This window comes from Leptonychotes weddellii, chromosome X (genome assembly GCF_054177405.1).
Source record: "Leptonychotes weddellii isolate Sample4059 chromosome X, ASM5417740v2, whole genome shotgun sequence".
Taxonomy (NCBI): Eukaryota; Metazoa; Chordata; class Mammalia; order Carnivora; family Phocidae; genus Leptonychotes; species Leptonychotes weddellii.
Window position 1 is genome coordinate 57,218,408 of NC_138385.1, and position 12,782 is coordinate 57,231,189.

General features: G+C 47.0%; 1 protein-coding gene and 1 non-coding gene across 2 annotated transcripts; both read right to left on the reverse strand.

Annotated features, from left to right (window-relative positions):
• Positions 1-2,089: 2,089 nt before the first annotated feature.
• Positions 2,090-2,162, reverse strand: TRNAR-CCU (transfer RNA arginine (anticodon CCU)). The gene has a single exon. It is a non-coding gene; the product is annotated as a tRNA-Arg (tRNA).
• A 154-nt stretch (positions 2,163-2,316) lies between these two features.
• On the reverse strand, positions 2,317-11,711 carry PIN4 (peptidylprolyl cis/trans isomerase, NIMA-interacting 4). Its single transcript, XM_081808666.1, has 4 exons — positions 11,581-11,711; positions 8,939-9,012; positions 3,318-3,437; positions 2,317-2,494 (listed from the first exon to the last, which is right to left on the reverse strand). Exons 1-4 carry the CDS (start codon positions 11,621-11,623, stop codon positions 2,336-2,338), a joined length of 396 nt encoding a protein of 131 aa, XP_081664792.1. The 5' UTR covers positions 11,624-11,711; the 3' UTR covers positions 2,317-2,335.
• Positions 11,712-12,782: the final 1,071 nt, after the last annotated feature.

A 12,782-nucleotide genomic window follows, 5' to 3' on the forward strand; every position in this document is an offset into this window, starting at 1 on the left:
TCCTACATATTTTACTTTATTCATTTATTTTTTTTAAAGATTTTACTTAATTATTTGACAGAGAGCACAAGCAGGAGTGGCAGGCAGAGGGAGAGGGAGAGGGAGAAGCAGGCTTCCCGTTGAGCAGGGAGCCCGATGCGGGGCTCGACCCCAGGGCACTGGGATCATGACCTGAGCCGAAGGCAGACGCCTAACCGACGGAGCCCCTCAGGCGTCCCGAGAGACACAGTTTGGAATGGGGTTTTTAAAATAGTTTCATCCTATGCCTACTATTTTGAACATCTCTCAATATCATACTGATATATCTGTACTTAGGGACTGGGGCACCCGTTCATTAGTCTGCTCAGTGGGGAAAATCTCATGAAGGCATAACCTGCTGGAGATGCCCAGAAACTCCTCTAAAATAAGAAACTTACATGTCAAATGCAGCTGAGTGAGAAGACAGGGTGTTAAAAGAATCACTGTTAAGAATCACATGGTTGTATTGGCCAAGTTTTATTTAAAAACATTTTTTTTTTAAGGCAGGCTAGTGTGGAACCTGACGCAGGGCTTGAACTCAGGACCCTGAGATCAAGACCTGAGCTAAGATCAGGAGCTGCACGCTTAACCAACTGAGCCACCCAGGCACCCCTGGCAAAATTTTATTTTTGAAGCAGTCTAGTACTTAAAATATTCCTCGTCAAATAGGTCATAAATATGGCACTGTAAAATTTTAAAATGCAGATACACAGAACACTGGCTGCTTAGTCTAATACAAACAATTGGTAAAAGAACTGATTGCCTTTTTTCCGCCAAGAAAGGTTTATTTAAAAAGAGTTCATACTGGGGCGCCTGGGTGGCTCAGTTGGTTAAGCGACTGCCTTCAGCTCAGGTCATGATCCTGGAGTCCTGGGATTGAGTCCCGCATCGGGCTCCCTGCTTGGCAGGGAGTCTGCTTCTCCCTCTGACCCTCCTCCCTCTCATGCTCTCTATCTCTCATTCTCTCTGTCTCAAATAAATAAATAAAATCTTTAAAAAATAAAAAAAATAAAAAGAGTTCATACTGATTTCACTCCTATGTGGAATTTAGGAAACACAGGGGAAGGGAAGGAAAAATAAAAACAGGAGGCAAACCATAAGAGAGTCTTAACTACAGGAAACAAACTGAGGGTTGCTGGAGGGGAGGTGAGTGGGGGGATGGAATAACTGGTGATGGGCATTAAGGAAGGCACTTTATAGAATGAGCACTGGGTGTTATATGCAACTGATGAGTCAGTCACTAAATTCTACCGCTGAGACTAATAATACACTATATGTTAACTAAATCAAATTTAAATAAAAAAATTTTTAAAAAGTTCATTAAAAAAAGAGTTCAGGGGGCGCCTGGGTGGCTCAGTCGGTTAAGCGTCTGCCTTTGGCTCAGGTCATGGTCCCGGGGTCCTGGGATGGAGCCCCATGTCGGGCTCCCAGTTCAGCAGGGAGCCATCTTCTTCCTCTCCCCCCTGCTTATGTGCTCTCGCTCTCAAATAAACAAATAAAATCTTAAAAAAAATTAAACAAAAGAGTTCATGTTGAATGGCCATTATATAGTGTATGGTATTAAGACAATGGAGCTAATCACTGTCCTGGCAAATCCAAATTAGCTAACAAAACAAGTGTTGCCTAGGAACTTATTTTATGATTTTCATATTCTAATCCATCTATTTGATGTCCAACTCAATGTGTGAATAGTGTGAACTAGTATTTGGCTCCCCTGGAGATGGTTTTTATTTTTTATTTTTATTTTTTTTTAAAAGATTTTATTTATTTATTTGACAGAGAGAGACACAGCGAGAGAGGGAACACAAGCAGGGGGAGTGGGAGAGGGAGAAGCAGGCTTCCCGCTGAGCAGGGAGCCTGACGCGGGACTCGATCCCAGGACCCTGAGGTCATGACCTGAGCTGAAGGCAGACGCTTAACGACTGAGCCACCCAGGCGCCCCTGGAGATGGTTTTTAAATTAACTTATGGGATATGCTGAGAATTAGAGAGAGTGGTTCTGGGAGGGAAGAGACTCAGGTTAAAAGGAGTCTGCTTGACTCTTTTTTTTCTTTTAATTATTAAGTACTCTATGCCCAATGTGGGGCTCGAACTCACAACCCTGAGATCAGGAGTCGCACGCTCTACCGACTGAGCCAGCCGGGCGCCCCTGCTTGACTTACCTGTGAGAACACCTGCTACAGTGTATGCCAACCTTTCTCCACTTCGTTTTGTGCCTACAAACCCATAACGACAGAGTTCATAACATACAGGATTACTCAACACCTTTTAAAGAAGCAAGCAGAACGTATAAAACATATTCAGTCTTTCATACAACTTTATTTTCTCCCTTCAACCATAATAATATGATATCCAAATTTTGTCTTAACCGGAGGGTCTGTAAACACAGGCTTATCCAGCCCACTCACAGGCAAGGCAAATGCTGCTTCCTGAAATGGTCCCACCATGGAACCTCTGGTCATCCAACCCAAGTCGCCCTGAAAAACCCAAAAGATACGCGATGTCAGGTGGCCCTGAAGAGTAAACAGTTCTACTGTAGCTTGGGAACTTCCCAACACAGACGCTCAGGTTCTTAGGTTCATTCAGCCGGACTGCAAAGAAGTGGGCTCACCAAGGACAGATGGGTGGAAGAGCTCCAACCCTGGACCGAACACATACACACTCACAATGTTGCCAGGTGTCTGTTAGCTGTGCCAGTTTGGTAACGCCTAGTTTTAGACACAGGTGACCTGTATGCAACTGTTTACAAGTTGGACATTTCTGCTTTTAAGATCTTTATGCCAAGATATGGCTAAACTTAATGGCGGAACGTAGAAATAATCCCTACTGCTGTGTGTCCTCCATGGGGAAGAGATCTTTTTTTTTTTTTTTTTTAAGATTTATTTATTTGACAGAGAGAGACACAGCGAGAGAGGGAACACAAGCAGGAGGAGTGGGAGAGGGAGAAGCAGGCTTCCCGCCGAGCAGGGAGCCCGATGCAGGGCTCGATCCCAGGACCCTGGGGTCATGACCTGAGCCGAAGGCAGCCGCTTAACCGACTGAGCCACCTAGGCGCCCCAGATCTTTTTTTTTTTTTTTTAAGGTTTGTTTATCTGAGAGAGAGAGAGAGCACAGGTAGGAGGGGCAGAGGGAGACGGAGAATCTCAAGCAGACTTTGCACTGAGCATGGAGCCCAACACGGGACTCGATCCCAGGACCCCGAGATCATGACCTGAGCCGAAACCAAGAGTCAGACACTTCACCGATTGTACCACCCAGGAGCCCGGGGAGAGATCGTTTCAAATGACAACAGCACCATACCCCTTGCCTGGCTTTATCTTCACTATACTGTGTGGCCACTTCATTGAATCTCATTCCAGACTTCAACTTTTCCATGGCTTCCATGATTTTCCCATGTTTTTCACACAGAATGTGTCTGACCTGCAAGGAAAAAGTATGGTCACATAGTATCTGGGAGAGCCAAATGATCCCCTTTTTCACAGCACTCATGTCTGGATTACCCCTTAGTGAAAACACACATTAGGTTCATGGCAGCAGAAAATCCTGGAAGTCTGCTCAGTTGGGCAATGGCCACAAACCCATTTCCCTTGTCAAGACACTATCTCGGAACGCTGATTGAGATGGCAAATGGGAATCGGGCTGGGGGAAGCTCCCATCTTTACCATATACTTCACTGGTTAACAGGAAGAGGAGACATAATGGTTGAAAAGCTTGGGCCCTCGAGTCAAATCCCAGCTCTGCTGTATGCATCTTCTTAAACCTCCAAGTGTTTTCCCATCTGTGCCCTGAGATAATAATAGTACCTACGTGTTCTCATAGGGTTGTGAAGACTAAGATAACGCAGTTAGTACTCAATAAAGGTTAGCCGTTACTTTATCAGAGTGGGGAAGATACTAAAAAACCCACTAGGAAATCCTTTTCTACCGCAAGAGGCCTCCTCACAATTCGGCACTTTGAAAAAGTATCGTATGTTGATTAAGAATACTCAACCCTACAGAAGTACTCAAATTTGACCTATGTTTACATAAAGCCATGTTGCTTTTTTTAAAAAACAAATCACTCTATCTTTAAAAATGATTTTGTCAAGGGAGCTGTTCTGCAGGATTCCCAATTTCTCATTCAACAATCCATGGTTTCCTATTGTAAATGACACACTGGGATGGGGGCCAAAGGTGTCTCCCTTATAAATGCAAAGACAAGCAAATCAAGGTTGGCCTCAGGGTTTGACTCCTAAAATTAGGGGCAAGGGGATTCTAGGCCCACAGGAATAACTTCCTGACCAGAGGAACTACACAGGAGATAGGAACACAGCAAAGGAAAGAATCTGTCAAAAGGCAGGGCTCAGAGAGGCAGACTTTTATAGAATGTGTCCAGCGCTGTCCAGGGAAGACAGGGACAAACAGTCCGGACACTAGCGAGATACATGTTGGGAAACAAGGATGGTTCATCAGCCCTCAGCTTGGCTTAGCTACAACTGCTTCAAGAATGCCTCCCTCTTTAGGATTCCACACTCGCAAAGCAACCTTCTGGTTGGTTCAATTGCTGTGAAATGAATTACAGCATTTGTGATCACAGAAAGGGGATCCCACCGAACACTTTACAAATGAATAAACAAGTATTCTGGTCTGGACAGCCTGACAGGTTAGACATGAGTCTGTAGTACCTGCAGGATCTGCAATGTGACTGACTGACTGGCAACTGGGGAGGACGGCATCTTCGAGAGGATTTGGGAGTGCTCAGTGTGGAGGTAGTAAGCTGACACCACGGGAGGTGAGGAGATGACTCAGGGAGGCTACATAGAATGAGGAGAAACGCAGGCTAAAGACATCCTTGGAGAATATGGACATTTAAGCCATAAGCAAAGAGAGACGCTCAATAAGCAGAGCACAAAGGAAAGGCCAGATGGGTAGGAGAGAAAGGCGTGTTAACAAAAACCAAGACAAAAGACAGTTTCTTTCTTTCTTTTCTTTCTGTCTCTTTCTTTCCTTCCTTCCTTTCTCTTTCCTTCCTTCTTTCTTTCCCTCTTTCTTCCTTCCCTTTCTTTCTTTCTCTTTTTAAGATTTTATTTATTTATCTGAAAGAGAGAGAGAGAAAGAGAGCATGAGAGAGCACAAGCAGGGGGCAGTGGCAGGCAGAGGGGGAGGGAGAAGCAGGTTCCCTGCTGAACAAGGAGCCCGATGTGGGGCTCGATCCCAGGACCCCGGGATCCTGACCTGAGCCGAAGGCAGACACTTCCCTGACTGAGCCACCCAGGCGCCCTGTAAAAGAGTTTCAAGAAGGAAATGGTCAACAGGCTTAAATGCTGCAGAGTGATCAGGGAAGAAATACATCAATTTAGCACTGGGTGATCAATGACCTTAGCAAAAGCAGTTTCAGAAGAGCAGAAAGTGCAGAAGCCAGACTGTGGTGGGCAGACGAAGGAAGTAATGGGAAGTGGGGGAGGGGGGGTACTCCCCCCAGCTGAGTCAGAAAAGGAGAAAGAGCTCTTAGAAGAAAAAGGCCCCAGACACGTATCTATTTTAAAGGTCCCTGGGCATAATCTCAGAACGAAGGGAAAGATGCAGTAAAGAGTTTGGAGAGGCTGAAGACAGAGCAACGAAAGAGCGTGGAGCTAATGAAGGGGCCAGGCGTGGCACCGAGAGCGCTGCTTGAAAAATTCGTTGGCCTTAGAAGACAGAGGAGGGAGGTGTGGGTGAAGAGAACTTTGTTGGCAGGGGGCTGGAAAGCCAGTGAGCTCCTGACGATAGGTCTGGTTTCCATTTCCGTGTGAAAATTTAGCAATATTTAAAAGCTAGTATTTGCTAGGTACTGTGCAAAGCACTTTCCATGCGTTCTCGAGGGAAATCCTCACACCAAACCTGTGAGACTGGATCAGTGTTTCTCAACCCCGGCAGCACATCGGAACCATCCCTCAGTGCTGCTAAAAAAATCCATCAAGGTCCAGGCCCCACCACCTGGAGATGCTGAGGCACTTGGTCCGGGGTGGGACCCTGGGCATTGGTAGTTTTAGAAGGTGTCTACAGGAATCCGACGTACACCAGGGTTGAGAACCACTGGATGAAGTTATCTGCTGACTGACTAGAGCAGGGTGGTGGGTGGAGGCAGGTGAGTGGCAGAGGACTGCAGCACAGTGCTGAGGGCCTAGCTAAGGTTAGAGACCACGAATTAGTGGTCCCAATTCCCGAGGCCGTGTGACTCTCCGTTCAGGGCCCAGCATCTCTGGGTTTAAACGTAAAGGAAGCAGACCACTGGACTGATCCCAAGTTGTAGTTTAGCAGGTGGATGCAGCAGATGACCAAAAGGAAAAAGAGGTGGGGCTCCCAGATGCAATGGTCAAGCTCTCTGATCTAATTTCCAGCTTACAGGACACACGGGGCTTGGACAACAGACACACAGCCTGGGAGAAGGTGGGGAGAACAGGTGGGCTCGAGGGCTTGAGGTCTGCATGCAGAGAAGAACAGAACAAGATCGGGGGAGGCGGGAAATGAAGGGGAAGGAGGGAAGCTACGGTCGGCAGGTGGATTTCAGAATCTGGACAGCTCTAGAGACACAGGGCAGGGTGTGGGCTCAGGAGTGGGGTTGAAAGCAGAAGGGCAGGGTGTGGGAGGAGCATAGGCCCTGAAAGGCCAGAGGGTTCCAGGGTCCCCTCCCTGCTGGGACCTTTACAAACACTGGGAACGATCCAGATGTCCTCTGGCAGGTGAACAGTTAAACATTATATGGCACATCCATTCCATGGCACACTACTCAGCCATATAAAGGAACACACTACTGGTACATGAAACAACTTGAATGAGATCTCCAGAAAATTATGCTGACAGTAGAAAAAGCCAGAAGGTTGCATATTGCATCATTCCGTTCATGTAACATTCTTGAAATCATAAAATTACAGAAATGGAGAACAGTTTAGTTGCTGCCAGGGGTTAAGGATGGGGGGAACATAGGGGAGGGACGTGGGCATGGCTATAAAAGGGCCACCACAGGGATCCTTGGGGTGATGGAAATGTTCTGTAGCTTTACTGTATCAATGTCAATCTCCTGGTTGTGCTATCCTTCTAGAGTCTGAGGTAGGATGTTACCATTGGGAAAACAGGGTAAAAAGTACATGTGTTTTTTTTCCAACTGAGTGAGAGTCTAAAATTGCCTCAAAAGAAAAAGCTTAACAAGAGAATTTAGCTCTCATCAACTTTCCTACCTGATTACATGTCATTTCTTTCCACATACCTCATGCACAGCCTCACTGAACTTATTTTTTCCCAGAAAGGGGCAAGGGGCCTCTTTAAATTCATATGCAGTGGAGCAGTCTCAGGCTGGATGCTTGTAAAAGTCAGCACATAGAGTGAAAACTGCATGTGGCCAAAATTACCCTACAATATCCCTTATGAAGATGCCCTACCGGAGACCAACATGTCAGCCCTCATTAAACCCAACAGAGCCTGTCTCCCCAGCCGTGGCAACAATGACCACTTCTTCAGCTCAACAGCAGACGAAGTACTTGGTTGGTTTTTAGGGACCATGCTTCATGAAAACCTATCTTTGGATGCCAGAACCCCACTTCACATAATTGGATGCTCATACGAGAACAGAGGTCAGCTGTGGAAAAGCAGATTCATGTGCCCCATCTCACTGTTTCTCTGGTTCATGGAATAGGAAAGTGGGTAGAATGGCTCACACTGTATTTTCTCTCTTTTTTTGGCTGGATTTATAGGATGCAAATGCTCTACTGCACTCATTATGCAGCAATGAAATGGATTCCTGACCTAACTGCTCCAACTGCCGGGTGACAAGAGAAACCATCTCTTACCCCCAGTGTTTTAAAATACCCAGAACTTTGTACACTGCTTGGCACAGGGACAGATGTCACTAAGTCCTTATTGAATGAATAGTCAAAGTACGGGATCCCATACCCTGACCGGAGCATGGAACTGCCTTGTTACGCAGCACGGAGCAGTACGGTTGTCCGCAGACTGTATTTTCCCAGGGCAGACACTCCTCTGGGACGAGGTCAAGTAATTATTATGTGATTGTCTCCCACCCCAGTTTTCACGGTCAGGGCCCTGGCCTGTAGCTTACCAGTGGGGGAGCTATCTGAGGAGACCTGTGCCTTTGCCTGTTTATCTAAGCCCTTGGTTTTTTTTTTTTTTCCTTAAGGATTTTATTTATTTATTTGACAGAGAGAGAGAGAGACACAGCGAGAGAGGGAACACAAGCAGGGGGATTGGGAGAGGGAGAAGCAGACTCCCAGCTGAGCAGGGAGCCCGATGCAGGGCTCGATCCCAGGATCCTGGGATCATGACCTGAGACGAAGGCAGACGCTTAACCGCCTGAGCCACCCAGGTGCCCCTAAGTCCTTGGTTTCATAAAATATCATTTCCTTCTGAGAGACAGGTCATTCACTTACTTATTTTCTTCATACTTTGTATCCCTTCTTGAAATGTATGAAGTATACCTTTCAAGAAACAATACAAGGGGCACCTGGGTGGCTCAGTCGTTAAGCGTCTGCCTTCGGCTCGGGTCATGGTCCCGGGGTCCTGGGATCGAGCCCCGCATCGGGCTCCCTGCTCCGCGGGAAGCCTGCGTCTCCCTCTCCCACTCCCCCTGCTTGTGTTCCCTCTCTCGCTGTGCCTCTCTCTGGCAAATAAATAAATAAAATCTTTAAAAAAAGTAAAAAAGAAACAATACAAAGTATGAAGAAATTCGGGATGTTTGAGAAAGCATTTGAGAAAACACTTAAAAGGAACTACCTTTCATATGTGGTCCCTATCTTCCAATATTATGTTATCTTGATTTTACATCAATATTAGGCTAGCATCTTAGAATGAGTTCAGCATACTGTCTTTTCCTTTCCTGGGTACCAGAATAACACGTGTACATATGTTATTTATATTTAACATGAAAAACAAAAGGAACGAGTGACTCACCTTTACTGCATTGCCACCACCTTTGGGACCCTGAGTCTTCTTGTCAGAACTGTCACTCCCAGAGGATGCTCCCCCTTTAGAGAAGAGATCACAGGTACTCGTTTAAAATGCGTCTTGATACTTACACAAAGGGCCAACACAATGGGAGCTGATCCTTCTGTCACAGCACCACGCTTCAAAAGAGCCCTCTGCCAGACACCTTAATACATGAGGCTAAATTCATCTGTGGCTCATCTCTCTTAAAACAAGAAATGTGTGCCTTACAGACACCCTTTGTGGAAAAGGGATAGATGAATGAGTGTGCCGATGGATGAACAAGAGCGCCAAGAGCCTGGTCCAGATTCTCTGGACCCAATTTGAAATCCTGCCTTCTAAGAGCAAACCCCTGAGCTCTTGTAAGATGTCTAATAAGCACTGCGACTCTGTCTTTGAGTACTCACATTCCAGTTAAGTCAAATCTCTGAGAATGTATTTTAAATAAAGATCAACTTTCCCACCACCTGTATTTGGCTAAAGAATACATTCATGTCCAAATACCTGGAGGCTCTGACATTGCCCCTTGATGCCTTCCTAAGAAACACTGTTGACATGCAGATTAACAACTACTGGTGGCAGCTTACATTTTAGCATGACGTCATCTTACCACTATGTCAACTTCTGTGTTCACGGCAGCGTACTTACTGTTAGGGCCTGATGTTCGTAAGAACTATTGCTGGATTAAGTGTTCAGTTCAATAAAGATTTCCTAAATAACTAGTAAGTTCCAGACACTGGGGATACAAAGATGAAGAAGCCGTGGTACCCTCCTTCACGGAGCTCATAGTCTACTGGGGAAGACAGACATGTAAATAGATCATTTCAGGAGAATGACCTACGATCTACGGACAGAAGGCTGTGGAAGCACAGAGGGCCATTTTAGCCACTCAGGGAAGGTTTCCTGGATGAGCAGAAGCTGACCAAATGAAGAAAGGACAAGGATGAGGAGACACTGCAGGGTGGTGGAACAATGTGTTATGTGTCGGAAACTACGGATGAAGCCAAATCTGAGGTGGGAGTGTTGTGAGGTAAGCCCAGGGGAGGGGGCCGACAGTTAGGGCATGAGGGCCTAGGAATCCCGCTGAGGAACCTGGAATTTATCCTAGAAAAGGGAGCCACCGTAATGTTTTAATCAAGAGACTCCATGTTACTTGTCTGAGTATCTCCAATGCCTGGCACAGTATCTAGCACACAACAGTTGTTCAGTAAATGTCCAACTCAACTGAAAACCCAAAACACTGATGACCAAATGCCTAAGAAAATATTACTGCCCAAGGAGTTTTATTACACCAAACTCTTAAGTGGGTTTGCTGTACGTTCACTCTCGAAGGACAATGCCTTCCAGTCATCTCATCCTCTCCCCTGCCAGATGCCGCCATCTGCCTGCTACCTCACTCCCTTTGATTGAGGACTCTGGCGGCAGTTTCAGGATTCCTTTCCACCCCCACTCTCGCTGTCATCTCGGACAACGTCACCACCTATGCTGAGGAACCATCCAACAACCTAACTTCACACTTCCGGACCTCCCTCCTGAACGTCCATGCCTTCTACACCAGGCCACCTGCTCCCGAGGGCACACGATGGAACCATGCCACCGAGAACGAACAGTTCAGTGCCGGACTACAACTTCATGTTCTTCCCGCCTTCTCATGTCTCACTCCCACAACACTGGCTCTTTGGCTTCACGGAAACCACTCCCCACTTCGGTACCTTTATCCTGCTATGTTCTCCTAGACTATGATCCCGGCCCCCACGCTTGATCATTTGTGTTCCCACTGGCACCCTTAATTACCTTGTTTTGCCATTCTATTATTGGCCAACACACCCTCAACCTTGGCTCAAGGCTCCACCCAGCTCTTTTCAGGCCTATATTGTGCCAGTTGCAAGTTACCAGGTAAATCATGACCGTGTAGATTGTGTCCTCTACAGATCCACGGACTTCCAACCTTAGGCCCTTAGCCTTGAGGGCCGATCCTTTTATTAGTGTTTTCTTCCCTTTCCCATCACTCCCAATGGCCACTCCAAACCTTTACCACTCTCAAGACCCCCACTCAGTCCCTGCCCCTCGGTCTTAAAAATTACCCATGCCTTTTACTTTACTAAGAAATTGAGGCCATTAATCATGATATCATACGAACCCCACCCCCCACTCCGGCCCCGATTTTTACAATCACACCCATCCTCGTCTCTTTCCCTATGACCTTAAGCATAACGTATCCCTTCTCCCATTCAAAGGTCAACTTATCCACCTGTCCTGGACCCCATTTTCTCAAATCTCACTCCTCTGGACCCTTACCTCCCTAACTCTACTGGATCCTTCACGTCAGCCTCACTCTCAACTTTTCCCCATTCTGAAGAAACAAACAGAACGTTCTCTTCATCCTCTGTCCTCTCCTATCTACCATCTAATTTCCATGCTTTTTTCAATTAAGGCTTTCCAGAGAATTCCGCCCCGATTGTCTCCAACTTCTCATTCTCACTTCCCGGTCAATCCTCTAGTCACCGGCCACCCGCTGCCCCCATCCCGGACCCCGGGGGTCGCCGGTCTGCTCCCTCCCCTCGCTCCTCACTCGACCCCATTCTCTCTGGTTGCTCTGGCCGCTCTACCTTTCCCCCCTTTCCCGGAGCCACTTTTTCCCTTGGGCGGCATCTTCCGAACCTGCGGCAGACCCCTGAACGGCTTCGTTTGCCGCACAAAGCCCCGTTAGGCCCCACGGGCATGTCCAGAACACATGCCTGAAAACGGCATCGAAACGGACCGTTTTCGCTCCGGCCCTGGAAGCAGGCATATTCTGGGGCAGACCCGGTCCTTGGGCCCTCAGACCAATGGAGCCGAAGATGGCTGACCAATAAGAAGTTTGGGTCTGTTCGGGGGCGGAGCCAAGGGTGGAGCAGGGGCGGGAAACCCCGCCTTTGCGGGTTTTTTTGTTTCTTCTGTCGCACGCCCTTATTTGCGCCAGCTCCCGTGCTCCCCCACTTCCCGGCCCGGCTCCTCCACGCGTGCGTAGTGGATGGCGCGGCCCTTTGCAGTCCCTTGGCGCCGGCTCTAGCCAATCCCGCGGGGCCTCCAGACAAAGGGAAGGGAGGAAGAGCCGCGGTGGCAGCGCCTTCCTCCTGCAGCCTCCTACGCACAGGCCTTGCCCTCCCTTGCGGTTTTTCATTTTAAAAAATTTTATTCTGCGTTTGTAGCTGATTGGATTTAAAAGGTAGTTTTATTACAAAAGGCTATCACCCCTCTGCCTCTTGCAGAACTCTGTCATGGAGAAAAATTGGAAGCAGGTTTAAATGTCCCTCCGTAGGGTATTGCTTAAATAAATAATGTCTCAACCACACAAAAGGATATGCGCCATTTAAAATAATGAGTGGAAGGCTGTTTGTAGAGACACAGGATATGGCCTTCGGGAAGGTTGCAGACCAAGCTATAAAATATGGTACATTTTTTAGAAAAAGGGTGCATGTAAAAGACAGGAAGGCTGCCTAGCAAAGTGGTGTTAGTACAGGTTGTTGTGTATGTTTCTGTGTGTCTTCCCAAATTTCTATAATGGTGCAGCATAAAACAGTACTTAAAAGCATGGATTCTGGAGCCAGACTGCCTCACCTCCAATCCCTGCTCCACCATCTGGCTACTAGCTCTGTGACCTTGAGGAAATTACCTCATCCCTCTTTGGCTCAGTTTCATCATCTGTAAAATGGAGCCGATGATAAGAGTACCTACTTACAGGGTGTTAAGAGAATTAAACAAGCTCAAATTTGTAAAGCACATAAACCAATGACTAACTCATAGAATGTTAGCGGAAGATGAACGAGTT